Consider the following 19,520-nt stretch of genomic DNA (forward strand, 5'->3'; position numbering starts at 1 on the left):
CGCGATTCAGGAGCTCCGCTTTGACCTGGCATGAACCACTGGCAGGCACGTGCAAGCCTATCTTCGCTGCGAAAGCACCTCCGGTCTTCGTCCTAGTAGGATTTATGCATAACGACTTCGTTGCTCCCCCCTTTCCTGAACAGATCATGCTTGCTTCAGGTTTCCATGCTATGTGTGCGTTCTCAAGAGACGATTGTCGCATGCGTGGAAGTCTACAGAAATCGCCCGTTACCCACGCGTCGTGAACAGCAGCCGCGTCACTGCCTGTCTTGACGCGTGCTTTTCATTATCGGTGCTACCTCTGTCTTTTTCTACGAGTCTAGACTATTATCGACGGCCAATCCGCCCGAGGCCACGATTGATTTCGTCACAATCAATATGCAGCTCATTGGCACAAACCTGCTTCCTATGCCGATCGGGCCAACCCGACCAGGCGCAAAGGATGATTTAGCTTCAGAGTTTGGGCTGAAGTATTGTCCGACCATGGACTTAGTGGCAGTGTTTCCTCGAATACTAGCATCTGAATCGACGATCGATGCAGTCGTGTCGAAAGTGCCCAGTGCTGACAACTATACCGGTGAGGATGACGAAGAAGTGCTTGTGGATGTCTACCGCCTGAATGGCCAGAAAGTTTTCACGATCAGCATTGAGAGCGACAACGGCGCCACTGGTGTCGTCGATGTCGCATGGAGAAGCGACGGTGTTATTCTTACTATAGTCACCTGCGACAATACCACTCGACTTGTCAACAGCTTCAGTGGCAAGATTGTGCATACGTTTTCATCGTTGTCTTCGCTACCACCAACATCTTCAAGCAGCTCGGGTGCCCCCAAGTCTCCTAGTAGCAAGCGCAAGTCCATTGATCGCAATGCAGGATCTAACAAGCGACGATGTATGCCCACCTCGGTATTTTATTCGACACATTTCACGGCACCGCAGACTGCAAGTCAACAGCTAGACGCCGCTAAGCAAGAGAAAGGGACCAGTCTTGATGACCTGCTGAGTTTGAATGCTGATATAGACCAGCTACTGAAACTCAACGCCAATCTCCCGAAAGAGCTTGCGAACCTTGACGTTGAGCAGTTTCTGCCTAAGCTTGCGACACTGCCATCGAATGGCATGGGAGAAGATGATGTGTTCTCCACTCGCACATCCATCGACACTATGTTCCATCCCGCGAAGCAAAATGCAGGCTCGATCAGTGCAGATGTGGTGGCAGTAGCGCAGAGCGATTCTCATATACATTTACGTGTCTTCGACTCCTTCGAGGTTGGCGATGTCGATCTTAACCGAGCACTCAATACGCCGACGGGCTGCACGTTTGGCATGATCCGACACATCGTTACCCATCCATTCTCTGAGAAAATCTATGCCATCGTAGAGGAAAGACACGGGGTCTCTAGAAGGAGGCAGACAAGGTCACACGATGCATCAGAAGACACCTCTCAGCCACTTCATCTGCTCAGCCTTGATCTGCGCTTCATCCGACAATCGTCGCATACACTTCCTATACTGGCCACAAAAGCCACACAGCTACACAATCTAATCCGGTATCTGCGGCAGATCGAGTCACAGCTGGCTCGAGAAGTCAAGACTGCATTCGACCTGCCAGGCAGGTTCATCCGGACGCTTGAGGAGGATCTGAAGGAGCAGGACGGCGAAGGCAGCACATTCGAAACCTCAGCTTATCATGTCATGCTGACAGGTGAAGTGCATGGGAAGTTCAAGGAGTGGCTGGTTGACATTCTCGGTGAGCGAGGAGTAAAGAGATGGGAGAAAGCCGTCTATGAGTGCCTTGAGTTGGTCCGTAGACTAATCAGCGAGAATTGGAACCCGGCTGTCGAGAGAGCTGGCATTGTTGTGTCACGTCTAACTGGCCTCGCTGCAGCTAGCAGCACTTTCGATATCGACAAGCGCGTCTTGGATGGCTTGCGAGACACGATCGACATCATGGCTGTGGTTGGTGAAGACCTGCTACGAGACACCAACGCCGAAATCGCTGGCTTCAACGCCTTTATCAAATGGCTAAAACGAGAGGTCGAGATGGCGGGGCTTGAAGATACGAGTGAGAAGCTCGATGAGATGCGCGAGAGTAGTGATCACTCCGAGGTTAGGAAGGTGCTGAAGTACGTATCGGAGAGGCTGCAGGATACGTCGGTCAAGAAATACATCAGGGAAGGCCAAGCAACCGGCACAGAAGACGAGGATGAACTTGACACATACAACAAGTTCAAGCAAGCTCGACAGGCAGACACAGAATCCAGCTTGAGTCCGTCGATGAACACTTTGACAACTCGGCTGACTGGTCAATGTGACCGTTTGTTCCAGCAGGTGGGTACTAGACTCCGAGAAAACGTGCTTGCTCAGTATATGTGCAAGCTCACGGATGACATGGACGGAGAAGTCATGGATAGCAGAATTGTACATCAACCAGAATATGCCGTCCTTCATATCCTTGGCAGGCGTTCAACAGGCGAGGGACAGATCTGCTGGCTACGCAAAACTCTTGACGCCACCTCGGCGAGAAGCAACGTTTCCTCAAAATCGGTCGTTATAGAAGGTGCAAAGGAGATCCTCGACATAAAGATCGTTGATGACGAGGAAGCCATGATCCTGACTAGAACTTCCACACAGATGAAGGTCATGAGTCTGAGGTTGCAAGATGATATTCAACAAGCTGTCAGGCACACATTTGGTGGTCGAGGTGATCCGTATACGCAGGCTGGGCTGAGGCCGTGGAAGCTAGAGATCAATGGAAGGAAGCTACGAAGGACCATAACTGTGTTAGATGAGCAAGGGCGTGGGTATGGTGTCTTTGATCTGGACAGCGCCGGCGGTGCCGGTCACGGCGAGGATGAGTCGATGAGTGGATGAAGCGTCGGCAACAATTCTCATTGACGCCTGACCGCGATGAGCTGTTCTAGAGGCACTCTCCGCTTGGTCGGGAAATTGAGTGGTTTGTGATGTGAGATTTGCTTCTGCTTTATTCCTGCAAACTGAATTCTCCACCTAATTGTAATTGGTCGCCTAGCATGGCTAGTGCCGCACTTGCCGCGTAAGGTGCAAACTAGCGGAGGATTGGCTGTGGGAGACAAGTGCAAGCACGACCCTGACTTAGGGCGCAAGTAGGCAAGAGCGGCCGCGCTTGCAAGGCTGCCCACTACAGAATGTCTGCGTCTTGTTGTCCAAACCGCCTGTGACAGGACCAACCAATTTTCTTTGAACGACATCTGCATTTCATTCTGTGCATTGCAGTTGCGCTCAGTAGACTTGCAGCGCAGAGGGCCTTTTTTATCTCATTCAATGCGCATTCAGCGAGTCTTCCTTTCCTTGATATCAGACCCGCCGACAGCATTAATTCCTCACCTAAACAAATCTGCGGTCAACCCACCCTAACCACTTCAACAACTTCGATTTCTTTCCCCACGGCTTTGCAGGACTGTTTGGCCCAGCATGGATGTCAACCAAGTTCTGACGAACACTTTGTCGCCTGGTAAGATCTCAGCATATTGAATATCAAGAAAATTGACCGCTAATTCGACACAGATGCTGCTACTCGTGGGAACGCTGAACAGCAATTGCAGCAGGCTGCCCAGCAGAATTTTGTGAGTCCCCTCCTACTACTGTGCTTGGTCTCAGGAAACAGAATGCTAACAACCACCACAGTCAGAATATCTATCCGTCTTATCCCGCGAACTTGCCAATGAAAACGCCGATGCCTCGATACGACAGGCTGCAGGTCTAGCCCTCAAAAACGCCTTCACATACCGAGACGTTGCAAGATTAAGAGAAGTCCAGGCAAGATGGCTGCAGACCGTGGATCCAAGCATCAAGAAACAGGTCAAGGAGTTGGCACTACAGACCTTCAGCTCTCCTTCCATGGCCGCCAGCTCCGCCGCGCAATTGGTGGCTACTATCGCTGCTATTGAGCTTCCAAGAAATGAGTGGCCTGAACTTATGCCGTTGCTCGTCAGCAACGTAGGTTCTGGCCCAGAAAGAACAAAGATGTCGAGTCTGACCACTATTGGCTTCATCTGCGAGAGCGAGGATGCTGATCTGAGAGAGGCTCTCGTTATGCACTCAAACGCCATCCTCACAGCCGTCGTGCAAGGTGCTCGAAAGGAAGAGACAAATCAAGATGTCCGGAATGCTGCTCTGGCCGCCCTTAGTGATGCTACAGAGTTCATTCGGTCCAACTTTGAGAACGAAGGCGAGCGCAACTACATCATGCAGGTCGTCTGCGAGGCCACCCAGTCTGAAGACCCGAGAGTACAAGCTGGTGCTTTCGGCTGCCTCAACAGAATTATGGGCATATACTACGATAAGATGCGATTCTACATGGAAAAGGCTCTCTTTGGCTTGACCATTGCAGGCATGAAAAGCGATGAGGAAGACGTCGCCAAGCTCGCCATTGAGTTCTGGTGCACGGTCTGCGAAGAAGAGATCAGCATTGAGGACGACAATTCTCAGGCACAACAAGAAGGTTCAAACGAGCTGCGACCTTATTTCAACTTCGCTCGAGTCGCTGCAAGAGAAGTCATCCCCCATGTATTAGATCTCATGTCCAAGGTTGAGGAGGACGATGCCGATGACGAGTACAACACCGCACGAGCAGCTTACCAATGTCTGCAACTGTATGCACAGACCATAGGCTCAGAGCTTGTACCAATGGTTCTGCAATTTGTCGAAGGCAACTTGCGAGCAGAAGATTGGCGAAAGCGTGACGCCGCAGTGGCCTCGTTCGGTGCCATAATGGACGGACCAGAGACGAAAGTCCTCGATCCTCTTGTCAAACAGGCCCTGCCTGTACTTATTGGCATGACGCAAGATCCTTCCCTTCAAGTTCGAGACTCAGCAGCCTATGCTCTCAGCAGAATTTGTGACTACTGCTACGAGTCAATTGATACCAGCACTCACTTGCAGCCACTGATGCAGTCACTATTCCAAGGTCTTATGAGCAATCCGAAGATGGCATCATCGTGCTGTTTGGCTTTGCTGAATCTGGCAGAAAGACTAGTCAGCGAGGATGGCTCCGACACAAACCCTCTTACACCTCACTTCCAGGACAGCGTCACGGCACTGTTGCAAGTCACTGACAAGGCCGATACCAAAGAGGACGGAGCCAACCAAGTTAGAACAGCCGCATATGAAGTCCTTGGCGGCTTCATCACAAACGCTGCGAACCAGAGCTTAGGTATGGTCAATGACCTTACAGGAGTAATCATCGACCGCCTGAGCCAGTCTTTGTCACAAGCCAAGGACGTCGTCAGCATCGAAGATAAGCTCAACCTCGAGGAGAAGCAAATCAGCTTGTCCAGTGTCTTGCTGACCATCGTTCAACGACTGGAGCAGCATATTGCTGGACAGTCGGACCGAATCATGCAGATCTGCATCGAGATGCTCAATGCTACTGGCAACACAGCAGTACCCGAGGTCATCTTCCAGATCGTGTCCGGACTATGCAACGCCCTCAATGGTGACTTCCTGAAGTACATGGAGTCTTTTGCACCGTACCTCAATGCTGCTCTGCGCAATCAGGAAGCGCCAGATATGTGCTCTCTAGGAATTGGTCTTGTTAGCGACATCGTTCGTGCCCTTGAGGACAAAGCACAGCCTTTCTGCGACCAGTTCATGAATGATCTGCTCAACAACCTGCGCTCCGACAAGATCACCAATCAGCTCAAGCCTCCGATTTTGGAGACCTTCGGAGATATTGCCTCGAACATCGGTCCAGCTTTCGAAACTTATCTCACAGTCGTTGCGCAGGTCCTGACGCAGGCATCGCAGGTTACAGTCGCTAATGATGTCTCGTATGACATGATTGACTATATTGTGTCGCTACGTTCAGGTATTGCGGATGCCTGGGATGGCATTATCGTCGCCTTCAAGGGTACACAACGAGTCAATCTTCTGCAGGGATATGCGCAGCCCATGTTCCAGTTCCTGCAGATCGTCGCAGGAGACGTCAACCACAACGAGGGGCTTCTTCGAGCCTGTATGGGCATCATTGGGTAAGTGCTTTCTGAGCACCTTTCTGGATATTCTTGCTAACATGATACAGTGACCTGGGTGAAGCTTTCCCTGACGGACAGCTTGCCGACTTTTTCCGAGCTGATTGGCTTACAAAGCTCATCAAGGAGACGCGACAGACACGCGAGTTCTCCAACCGTACGATAGTAGCGGCGCGATGGGCAAGGGAGACAGTCAAGCGACAAAGTGCGCATCAAGGTAATCTCATGAATGCCTCATGAACCTGATGTCCGCAGTATATATTATCCTCCCTGCCCCCTCCTGTCGCACATCCACGACGCCCCTACACACCACAACATAGCACCAGACCGTTCAGTGCACCAGACACTGACATGTCTCAAGATCCTCTGAGTGGCGATACTCTGGCAGACGACCATCTATAGCAACGGAAGCGTCAACTGCCGGCTGAGGCCGACCCGAGTCAAAGTCCGTCAAGGAGTCCAAAGAAGTCTTGTCCCGGGCCTTCGTACCTAGGACCGCGTCGACAGCGGCCTGGGATCGACGTGGACATCTTCAACAACACGTTCTGGGACCATACGCAACAAGTCGGCCAGGAGCAACACGTCGCTCCTGTGGACCACCTGATGAGACCTGCTTCGCATTCATTGGCCATGTTGATGGGAACAAGCAGCATTGGCCACTACGAATGGAGTGACGCCGCCACCTACTTACCAACCAGCACAGGTTCTGCATTAAGCATGCCCTGGTTATCCCTCCAAGACGATACCCCCAAATGAATCCGATATCACCACGAAATCGACATCGATACCCAATCATGTACACAGCGAACATTGAAGATCGCACTACCCCATACGCTGAAAGTAATTGGGAAGAGAGAAAACTGAAGAGAGCGCAGCAGCAGGGAACTGCCAATGAGCCGAGGAGATGAAGGAGAGCGCGAGTTCAAGGATCCATTAGCACTAGCATGTATGCCCATTATGTAGGATCCCTGAAATTCGAGAAGTTGAACACAAATCTTGTACCTAGTGTGTCGAAGCTGTGCTTGCTACTGACCTCGTGTACAGATCTGACACCAAAGGACGGCGAGCGCTGATGTGGCTCGTCTGATGACAACCAACAGGATTTGCCGGCAGCTGTGACCTGGAGTGCATCACTCAATGTCATGTTGTGCATTACCCGCCTTGTCCATGGATAGCGTCAACAAGCTCGAGTCTTCTGACCGAAGGGTTGAATGCGTGCCTCTCTGCCTGCAGCGGTAGGAGACGGCCGATCAGGTGAGTGGGCATTGCTTTCGTGGAGCTTCGGTGGGCGATGACCACACTTCGAAATGCAGAAGTATAGACCGCTCTGCGCGATATCCGTTATCGAGAAATTGTCACCTCGTCTATCCACAGGTACATCTCTATCTATACATTTACTGCAGAATAGTAGTATCACCGCCACGGCACTCAGATTCAGCTCTCGGTCCCATTCCGTACTTTTAAAACATACGCTGTCTTCGTTGTGCCACCAAGATCGCACCTTCTCATGCCGTGGTCGGGGTTTCCTCTTTATATGTAGCGTACCTTCCTTCCATCATCTTCCTGGGCACCTCCTGCCTCCTGCACAGTCGTGCCTTCCTTCTTTTACCGTTGTAGCTTCTCCTTTAACGATCGTATCTTCCTTATCTGCGGGTCGTTCCTGCCTTGTTGTGTAGTCGTTCTTACCTTATTGTGTAGTCGTTCCTACCTTATTATACGGTCGTTCCTGTCTTGTTATGCGATCGTTCCCACCTTATTATACAGTCGTTCCTGCCTTATTATGCGTCCGCGCCTTATCTTTACAGAATTCCTGGTGTCGGACCTTACTTATCTCACGACCGTACTTGCTGTTCAGCTAGGCTAATCTACACCTTTCTTCGCGGTATAGCTTACCACGGGTCGTACCTGCCTTGCCACCCGGATAAAGAGTCGCGCCTTCCTGTCGACCGTTGTTAGATCGTGCCTTCCTACGACTTAGTCGTACTTTCCATCTGCATAGTCGCGCCTGCGGTTGTTAACGATCGCACCTTCCTCTCTAACAAGTCCTTAGTCGTACATGCCTCGTCCCGCAACTGCACCTACCATGTCTAGCTTACCAGAGTAGAGTTGCACCTTCCTCCATAGCATAGCTTACCGTAGTTGTACCTGACTCGTTACTTAGTAGGATCAAGATCGCAGTTTCCCCTTTGTTGTTAAGTTGCTCGGCCGTGCCTTCCATCTATTTGGACAGTCGTTCCTGCCTTCCTTACGCGATCGCGCCTTCCTCCCTATATTATCTGACTAGGTGGTACCTTCCTCTTCTCATGATCGCGCCTGCCACGCCGGCTTGCTCGAGTAGTACCTTCCTCCATGGTCATGGTCGTACCTTCCCAAAATTGATAAGGTGTTCATTGCGCCTTCCCAAGTATGAACTGTCACTGCTGGTTAGCCATAGGTCGTACCTGCCTAGTCACTCCTGGACCAAGAACCGCACCCTCCTGATGGCCGTCGCTTGGTCGTGCTTGCCTTATAATACAGTCGCGCCTTCCTTTTCTTTGTCTTTCGTGGTCGCGCCTCCCTTCTTCGTAATCGTACCTTTCTTCTGCATGATTCGTACCTTCCTTTTCCCACTTTCTCACGGTCGTGCCTTCTTAGCCCATCACAAGCCGTACCTGCCTCGTCTTGCTGACGCCATTCTAGGGTGGTGCCTGCCTTGTTGTGTCGGCAGCTGAGTGAAATAATATGCATACTGCAAGCAGGGCGGGCACGGCCGGTGAGTTGGTCAGTATCTCAAGCAGGATCGTAAATGGGAAATCATTGCAGCTATCAAGAAATTGGCGGGAATACGTAGATGGACTGGACTGTGTTGGAAATATGTGTGTAATCAACGACGGGCCAAGTGCAGTGAGACAGAACAGTGGTTGATGGTTGGGCGACTAGGGCATCGGGTAGAGAGAAGCGGAGAGGAGAGAGTGTGTAGTGGGACGCGCAAAAAGCTATGGAGTTTAGAAGTGTGCCTGGACGAGGATCTTTGAACCAACGTCGGATGGGTATAAGTAGATGAGATTGAGATGCCGTTGTGTTCAAGTAGAAGGCATTGTGACCCAGAACGGTCATCGGGGAGAGTAGATTCGTCCTTGCTGGTCAGATTAGTACAATCGTCTGGTGGTCTGCTAGATATGCTTCTTATCCTCGTAGGTTCCCAGCATATCAATGCATCTATGGTGTAATTCTTTCGTGGCATAATGTCTGGGGCAGGGCTATTAACTTCCGAGTCAACTCTTGAGTTAACTCTTACTCGCGAGTAGCGAGTCGGTTATATAACGGTACAGAGTTAACTCGCGAGTTAGTCTTAGTATTATACGTTACTACTATAGCAGTATAGATAGTGGTTTTAAAGGTAGTATTATCTTTTCCTCTTACTTCTTTTATAGTATTTCTTTATAGTATCGTAGCTAATACTAAAGAAATATTATCTCTTAAATTACTATTAAGCTACTTTAATTAAATAAAGCTTACTAATAATACTTAGTTATTAATAGTACTCTATAAACGTTTAAATTTAATATGGCGTTATTCTAAAGCTATATTAAGTTAAGTATAAAAAAAGAAAAAAGATTTATACCTTAAGAGATATACTAAACGTTATTAGAGATTAAAAATATATACGCTATAAAAATTATAATACTCTTTATAATAGCCGATTATTAAATGTATAAAAGTACTTAAAAAAATAATATAAGATTATATTCAATACGTATTTAGCTAGTATATCGTTTAATATTAATAATGATTTTTTAGTTACTTTCTTTTTATAAATAAGACTAATAGAAGACTAAGTATAGTTAATTATATATTTAAATATATAAGCTTTTTAAGTATATATTATATAGTAGTATTTTAAGTAATATCTTTTATTTATATTGATTAAAGATAATAACTTTTATAAGGCTTATTTAGTACTAAATAGTAATATCAAGAACTACTTATAAAGTATATTAACTATAAGGAATTAAATAAAGAATAAATTCGTAGTTAATAAAACTAAGGTTAAGTAGTTACTATTAAAGTTACTATTAAGGATTTATATTAACTTTAATATTTAGATATTACTATATAGTACTTATATACTTTATAAATAAGTAGAATAATAAAATAATAACTTAGTTAGTTATTATTAATTTATATAGGTTATTTAGTATATATTCAAATAAAAATATAACTAAAGTACTAAAGAACGTTTTAATTAAGTATAAAATCGTTAATAAGGTTAGTATCTTTATCCTACGAAGCAGGAATCTGAAGGTATTTTATGTTAATAAAGCTATACTTCTAATTAGTTAATGTATTTAATTAGCTATACGTAATTCTAAATTATGTAATTTAGAATTATATAATTTATCTAAATTATATAACGATTATTAGATAATCGCGACTTAATATTTACTTAATTTCGCTTTAGCTTTATCTCTTACCTATAGGCTTTCTTATCTCCTACTTATCCTCTATTATTTATCTATTAAGTATAAGCTTATTTAGTAATTCTACTTTATTCTTATAATCTAATCTAAAAACCTATTTAAATTATTAGAAGCTATATTCTCTTTATAACTTTTAACCTACTTATAAAATACGTCTTACCGCTAACTATCGCGTATATTATAATAGCTTTAACGCTTTAAAGAAGCGGATAATTAAGTAAGCGCCTCTTAGTCCCCTATCGCCTTAAAGACTAATCGCTTTTATACTAAGTAGTAATAGTATTAATCCTATCGCCTCTCTTTTATAATAACCGTTTTTAAGATTTATTATAAGGCTATAAGCGAGTAACTAACTACTATCTTTTCTTTTTTAGTTTAATAGTAGTATAGATCTACTAGCCTTATCTCTTTTATAGTTTAATTCTTAACTTTTTTTACTTTTATTACGTATTAGTTAGAACTATATACTCTTCTTTATATTTATTTCGTTATCTATATAGCTCTCTTAACTATAAGGTTAAAGGCTTTTTACCTTTAAAGAGTTACTAACCTTAACCGTATTATTAAATTAAACTTAAAAGGATTTATTATAATAGTTATTCTAAGCTAGTAACTCTTAAAATAATAGTTTATCGTCTTAGTACTTACGTTTATAGGCTTTATATTATTAAGAGAGTTCTTCTTAGCGTAATACTAGTATCTAAAATTAGGTCTTATTCGTTTTAAATTCTTTACTAAATACTTTTAACTTAAACTAGTCTACTAGCTCTATTATAACTAATCTTAATTAGTAGTATATTAACGATTTTTAAGAAGTACTTAAAAATAAAAAGCTTAAGTTCTATATTTAATACTAAGAGTAATAGTTTAATCTTAAGCTTAAGAATAACATTTATACTTAGTACTTATATCTTAATTAATATAAACTCGTAGAGAAACTATTTATATTTAGTAATACTAATACTTTTAATCTTAAACTCGTTTCTATATTATTAGTTCTTAGCTAAATTAAGAAGATACTTATTACTTATATTTACGTTTTTTTAAGAATTTAATACGTATATAGTATCTAATACCGGTATAAAGAATATATTATTAATTTTTTACGTAACGTTAGTAAAGTATATAACTCTCTTTCTCTTCTTTCTTAAGACCTTAAGCTTATTTTATTTTAATTCGCTAACGATTATACTACTAATTCTTAATTTATACGGTAATTTAAGTATAACTTTCGTATATAATAAAGTACTATTTAGTAGTAACTTTTCTTTCTTTAGTATCGCTAACCTAGATATCGTAATATTTAAATAGGTAAGAAGAATCTTTAGTTATCACTTACTTCTTAACGAGTTCGTTACTTACTAAGTTTTAATATAGAATATTTTTATTTCTATTAACGAGTTAATAGTTAAGGAGGCTAATAATAATACTAATACTTTTATCGTTTCTAACCTCCTTACTAATACCGTTAAAATAGAAGTACTATAAAATAAACTCGCTTCTTAATATTAATATTACCTTACTTTATCTACTCTCTAATAAATATCGCTATCGGAGTTTAATTAATTCTAGACTCTTTTATCTCTTATCTTTTTTATACTATTTCTTCTTAGGTAAGCCGAGTTCGTTACTCCTCGCCTTTAATTTATTACTTATATTAAGTATATTTAGTATCTCTTTAAGTTTAATAATAAGTGCTTTACGTACTATTCTTACTTTTAATACGTTACGTTTAATATATATATATAGAATTAAGTTAATAGTAAGACGTACTAGTATATTAAGCGATCTTTAAATTAATATTTAGAATATATACTTAAAGATCTCTATATTATTAATATACTTAAGGTTTAAGCTTTATAAAACTTAATTACTTAATATATAAGTAGCTTATAAGGTACTTAGTTATTTTAAATTAGGTAATATCGAAATCTAAAAGCCTATAATAAGAACCTTAAATCTCTTTATTTCTTTATTACGCTTTTTATAATAGATTAAACTTAGTATAGCCTTTATAAATATCTCTTAAACTATAATTAGTAATAAGATAATACGCTTTAGAAGCGAATTACTATTACTTAATAAAATATTCATAATAACTTCTTAATCGCTATTTATTACTATTAGTAACGATTTAAGCTATTTAAATAATATATACTCTTTTTTAAATTTAATATTAGAGAGTACTAGTTCTGTATAAAATAGTAAAGCTATAAATCTACTTATATATACGGTATCTACTAAAGTAATAAATATTCGTTTTTAGAATTAAATAAGATAGATATATAAGCGATTTAAGCGTTTACGTAATTCTAAAGAGTTTATATTACTATTATTAACTCCTAAGTTAAATAATAGCTACTTCTTAACGAGACCCTTTTATCTCTTACTCTTAACTAGTAACTAAACGAGCTTTAGTATCTCTTAAGTATTTTTAATTATATATAATAATATAAGTATATTAACCTCTATTATTAGTAAAAGAAATACGCTACTAAGGAGGTTAAGTATTATTTTTATTACTTATTTCTATTGAGAGATTAATTTATTACTAAAAAACCTATCGATTCTAGATTTCTTTATTTTTAATTTATTTATAACGACTTAATTCTTAATAACTATAACCGAACCCTTTTTATAGTATAAATAGCTAATATTAATATCGTTTTATATACTAGATCTTATATAATTCTTAATTATATTAGTAAATACTATATAAAAGCTAAGTTAAAGTCGAAAACGTATAAATAAATTATAGCTTTACTACTCTTAAATCTAAATACTTAAAACTCTTTACTCTTTCTTATATTAAAAACGATAAACCGACTTATTAAAGAACGTAATTAGTTCGCTTAAAAGGTTTATTATCTTCTTCTTAATCTTTTTTTATAAAAGAGTAACCGAACTATATTTAATATTAATTATTATTTTAAAAATTAGTAGCTTACGTTTCTATACGTTAATAGCGATTCTAATACCGAGAGTAAGTACCTTAAATATAGTTATAATTTACTATAGAAGTATAAGCTTTAACTTAAGCTTTATAATTATATTAACTATCTTTAATTTCTTTATATCTTTAATTTCTAAGGAAAGTTATTTATATATTAATAGCGACTCAAAGTTAATACTTATATTCTTAGTTATTACTTTTAATATAAGCTTATATAAGAGAAGAACTATACTTATATAAAGCTTATACTTTATATTTTTTTTCGTAAGGTATAAAACTTACTTCGGCTTAGAAACTTTTAGAAACTATTTCTTATCTTCTAAGATATATATTAATACTAGAAAGAGACTTAGTTTACTCTTCTTAATAACTATTTTATAAAAAAGATACTTTCTAAGTTTAAGAATAACTTTAAAGATTCTAGTAACGTTAATTAGTAAAAGATTAATATATTATAAATAGATCTTATTTAATAGCTATTATAGTATAATAACGTAATTATTAAGAACTCTAATTACCTTAAGTTATATAATTTTAATTATATTTATAATTAGAGTTTATATATTAGTTAATATAATATTAACGATAACTACTAAAAGTAAAAGAAGAAACGGTTTTCTACTAATCTCGTTACGAAATTTACTTTAAATTTAAATAATCTTAAGGTTAAGTAGTACTAGCTTTATAACCTTATTATTAGCTACTATATTAATATACTTATTAAGTTCTATTCTAATTAGTTTCTAATTAATTTTAATAAAAAGACGAGTATTAGTAAGTCTTTTATAATTATACTACTCTTTACTTATTATTAGTAAATAACTAGTAACGCTAATTACTTAAATTTTATCATCTAAGCCGCTCTTATTAGTATTATCGCTTATAGTATTATTAGGTATACGCTTTATTCTTTTTTTTAACTCTTAATCTAGTTTCTTATCGAGTATAAGAAGCTTAACTAAACTAATCTTTAAGTTATTTAAACCCGTTTTTAATACGTATACTACCTTATTATTAATAAGAAGTCTATAATTAATTTAAAAATACTTTTGTAGATTAACTTACGATATTATAAGATCTTTTTCTATCGTTTTTATAAGGCTTTTAGAGAACTTACTATTATATTAGCTAGCGACTTCTTTTAGCTACTACTAGTTATAGCTTAGCCTCTCTTTAGTTAAAGGCCTTCTATAAACCTTATTAAACTATTTAAATATACTTTTACCTTAAGTTTAATATTACTATTAAACTTAACGTTATCTAATAATAAGCTAGTACTAAAGTAGATTCGTTTAAGCTAGTACTTAACTATCTTTACTTAAATACTATTACCTATACGAACTAGAGACTACTTTTCTCTTATATTTAAGTTATTATTTCTAATAATATACTATTATTTAATAAAGCGATTTAAATTTATAATATAAAAATAAAGGTTTAAATCTATAACTATAATTAAATATAAGACCTTTAGTAGCTAGTATATCTTACTTATACTACTTATAAAAAGCTAAAAGCTAGTAAGGTATTCTCTAATTAAGCTAGAAATCTATATAATAATATCTTAATCTTAATAAGAGCTCGCTTTATACTTATTAAAAATATCTAAATTAAAAATAAACTTATAAACGGTTCTTTAGAAACTATAATTAATATCGTTTAGTACTTAAATACGAATTAGTAAGTATCTTTTTTTTAGCGATATTACTTCGCTTTAATAACTATATAGGCTCTATACTTATATCTAATAATATTCTTATTCTTTATAAATACTATAAGTTTTATTAAAGAGTAGCTATTTATACTTATATATAATTTCCTTTTATACTCGCTTTCGCTATTATAGTATATAAGATATAAGGTATTATAGTTAATTAAGTCGTTCTTAATCTCTTTACCTACGATTTTACTTTAGGTTTTAATTATATTATTATCTCTCGAATTAAGACTCTATTAAGTATTTTATTTAAGAAGCTTTTTAATTTTAAATATTTCCGAACTACTAAAGCTAGTAAGATAATAAAGAATCGTTAAGCTAACCTATAGCGACGATCTTACTAGTATCTTCTTTTACCTTCTTCTCTCTTACTTATATTCTCGTCTTTTCTAAAACTTAAGAACTAGTTATTTTTCTTACTAGCGTTACTTCTTCTTTATAATTAGATATATAATACCTATTTACTTTTTATTCTCTATTTCTTTTCTTTTTCTTTTTATATATTTTAAAGCTATAATAAGAATATTTAATATTAAGGCTAGTATAGTTACTATTAACTCTTTTTTTTTAGAAACCGTTAAGGTAGATAAGGCTAACTAGGCTAACTCTTTTACTTTAATATTATATTTAGAAGTAGTAAGGTAAACGAGGCTAACTAGGTTAACTATCTTATTTTAATATTATATTAGAAAGCGATAAGGTAAATAAGATTAACTAGGCTAATTATTTTATTTTAATATTACGTTAAAAAGCGATAAGATAAATAAGACTAACTAGGCTAATCGTTTTATTTTAATATTATATTAGAACTTTATTAACTTATTTATATATTAAAAGTAAGAAGTAATTTAAGTTACCGAAAGTAAGAAGCGACTTAAATTCTAGAATAGCTATACTACGATTTAAATAAGAGTTTACGTTTAGGCGAAGCGCTATATAATTTCTACTTTTTCTCTTTCTCTTCTTTACTTTCCTTCTCTTTAGTATCCTTATCGTTAATAAAATATAATTTTAATTCTATTAAAGAAGTTAAACTCGGTTATAAATAGTAATTACGTTATATATAATAAGTAGAATACGATATATATAAGTTATCCTACGAAGTAGGAATCTAAAGGTATTTTATATTAATAAAGCTATACTTTTAATTAGTTAGTATATATAATTAGTTATATATGATTCTAAATTATATAACTTTACGATACCTTAAATCTCTTTGCGTCGTAACTTCCGCTTTCTTTTAACAGCTGCGTAACGATAACGAATCGTCTTTGCGCGACGGCAATTATTTTTCTAAAACCGCTGAATCGTACTCTCTATTTGTAAAGATTATCTAAAGTTATAAGACCTCTTCGTTGTCGACGAAGGCGCGGAGAAGTTATACTATAAACAGACTTAGATACCTTAAAATTAAGGCATTAACTTACTCGCTCTCTTACTTCTTACTTTCTTACCTTTTTATCTTTAATACTTACGTACTTTTCTTAATTAATAGCTTACTTTAATAATTAGTAACTTACTTAATTAATTAAGAACTTACTTAGTAAATTAAAAACTTACTTAAATATCTATTACTTTAAATACTTAAGCTATTAACTATATAACTATATAACTATATAACTATATAACTATATAACTATATAACTATATAACTATATAACTATATAACTATATAACTATATACTTAGGTTAATACTTAAGTAATACGTTAATAAATAACTAAATAACTAAATAACTAAATAACTAAATAACTAAATAACTAAATAACTAAATAACTAAATAACTATATAACTATATAACTATATAACTATATACTTAGGTTAATACTTAAGTAATACGTTAATAAATAACTAAATAACTAAATAACTAAATAACTAAATAACTAAATAACTAAATAACTAAATAACTAAATAACTAAATAACTAAGTTACTTAGATACCTACGGCCTGTAAATAAAAATCTTACTGAGATGATACTGACATGTGATTTTTATTTTTAGCGAAATCGGCGTATCTCAGTATAGTTCAGCGTATATTAGTAACTTACTGGCAACATATTAGCAACTCCGTAGTAACTTTTACGTAATTAACGCGTGCTTAACACGCGTTAATTCGGCTTAAAATCGCTGGCGATGTCAGTATTATCTCAGTAAGATTTTTATTTACAGGCCGTAGGTACCTAAGTAATTCTTTAATTAATAGCTTTATTAAGTAATTAAGTTAATGAATATATAGTTAATATAAATATATTAACTAATACTTTACCTAATATATTGACTAATACTTTACTTAATATATTAAGTAATAAATTAATAAATTACTAAGTTAATAAGTAAATACTTTAGGTAATAAAATAATAAATAAAGAAATAACTAGGTAGATTAATATATAAAATAATACTTTAGTTATACTTAAATTAATATACTAATAAATAACTTATTAGCTATATACTAAAAGTAGTAGATTAATTAATAGCTTAATAACTAAGTACTTAAACTAATACTTTAGTAAACCTTTTAATAAGTAGATAAACACTATAGCTTAGATATAATATAACTTAATAGCTTAATAAATAAGTAAGTAATTAAATTAATACTTTACTTAATACTTATCTAAATTAAAAAGTTTTCTAAGTCTTACTTTAAATACTTTACTTACTTTAATTAACTAAATTAAATTTCTCTTCGCCGGCGCTCTTAGTCCGTTTTACGTACTAGGTTTATTTTAATTTATTATCGCTAAGACGGTATTAACTCTTACTTAATCGCGCTCTAATATAAAATAGATAACGTTATATACCTAATATTATTACTTTTAATTTAAATTTAATAGCGAACGATAACTTATCGCTATTAACTCGTTATAAAATCGTTATAAAAATATTATTATTATCTCGTTACTAAACCGTATTAAACTATACCTAAAACCCTTTTTTATTCTTCTTATTATCGTTTCTAACTACGATTAGAAGAGTTTTCTCTTACTTAATAAGCGTTATCTCTTTATTACTATTATTATCTTCGCTAGCGAACTCTTTTGATTCGTTTTAGACTCGTTAGCGATTATTCTCTAAATAATATACCTAATCTACTTATAACTAATTAGTATACGCTTAGTATCTTTTTTATAGTTAAATCTATACTAGCGACTTTACTCTTAAGTTCTTAAATAACGATTATAAGGTTTTAAATAGATTCTTAAACGTATTAAATATTATTATAAGAAATTAATTACTTACTACTAGCGATATTACTAATAAATAAGATACTAGTACCGGACTTTAAAGCTAATAATAGATAACCGCTACCGGCGTTTAGCTTAACTTTCTTAAATAGAATTAAGAGGAAGAAGAAGGCGATATTAAGATTAATTTAAGCCTTAACTCGCTTAGCGAAAGTAGCTTAAGTAGCGTCGCTAGCGGATTACAAAGGCTTCGTTTTAATAGCCTTAACGAACTTAAGACAAGTAGCTTTTAAGGCCTTTTTTTTATCAATAAGGGTTTAAGTAAGCTTAATTATTTTTTAGAGTTCGGATTTAAGTTTATTTATAACTAAAATCGTTAGCGAATTAAATAGTACTTAGCTATTAATATACTCTTTTTAATAATTATCTTATACTTTATAATCTTACTAAAGCCGAGCTTAACGATCTTCTTAAGAGTAGCGTTAATAAAGTTCTTAAGAATCTCGTTATTAGAAAATCGCTACTTTAAGACTAAGTTATACTTTAAATTATACGCTCTTTTATATTCTTAATAGACCTTTAAGAATTAATTATAAAGAATAGTAATCTTTAAAGGGTTATAAAGGCTATTAAATCGTTAGTAATTATACTATAATCTAGATACGATACCTATGTATCTTAGAGACGAATTTACTATATTAAATTAAGTAGTTATTAAGATTAATAGAAGCTATTATTAATAAGTTAAGAGTTAAAAATAAGATTTAAAAAGACTTTAATAGCGAATAGGTAAGAAGGCGAATAAGGGGTAATTAAGAGGTTATAAATTATTAGTAAATATTCTTATTTAAGGCTTACCTATATTAATAAGTAATAATATATTATTATAGATCTACTTAGTATATAAAGTTACTTATAGTTAAAGAAAGTTGTCACGCCCAGCAACCACCACGTAACTGTTGATGCCTGACAGCCTGATTATTGTTATATCAGGCCGACGCAGTCGCAACCTTCTATTGCGATCTTCTGTACTGCTTTTCGTTTATTAGTTAATATAATCAGTTTAACCCACGTCTATGATATTAAGCAGTATTACTAAACCTAGAGGACACTTCTACGACACCGCATTCTAATTACAAATCGTAGAGGAGTTCTATTTTAACCTTAGTGGTGCAGCGCACCTGTTAATAAAGAGTT

At 36.3% G+C, this 19,520-nt stretch overlaps 2 protein-coding genes across 2 annotated transcripts; both read left to right on the top strand.

Annotated features, from left to right (window-relative positions):
- Nucleotides 1–378: 378 nt before the first annotated feature.
- PMZ80_002843 (uncharacterized protein) lies at nucleotides 379–2,874 on the top strand (the record flags this gene model as incomplete). Its single annotated transcript, XM_064871275.1, has 1 exon — nucleotides 379–2,874. One exon carries the CDS (start codon nucleotides 379–381, stop codon nucleotides 2,872–2,874), a length of 2,496 nt encoding a protein of 831 aa, XP_064733728.1.
- A 579-nt stretch (nucleotides 2,875–3,453) lies between these two features.
- On the top strand, nucleotides 3,454–6,251 carry kap95 (karyopherin Kap95; the record flags this gene model as incomplete). Its single annotated transcript, XM_064871276.1, has 4 exons — nucleotides 3,454–3,493; nucleotides 3,547–3,605; nucleotides 3,667–6,011; nucleotides 6,062–6,251. 4 exons carry the CDS (start codon nucleotides 3,454–3,456, stop codon nucleotides 6,249–6,251), a joined length of 2,634 nt encoding a protein of 877 aa, XP_064733729.1.
- Between the last annotated feature and the right edge of the window lie 13,269 nt (nucleotides 6,252–19,520).

This window comes from Knufia obscura (assembly GCF_036327395.1).
Source record: "Knufia obscura strain CCFEE 5817 isolate CBS 148926 chromosome Unknown scaffold_2, whole genome shotgun sequence".
Lineage (NCBI taxonomy): Eukaryota > Fungi > Ascomycota > Eurotiomycetes > Chaetothyriales > Trichomeriaceae > Knufia > Knufia obscura.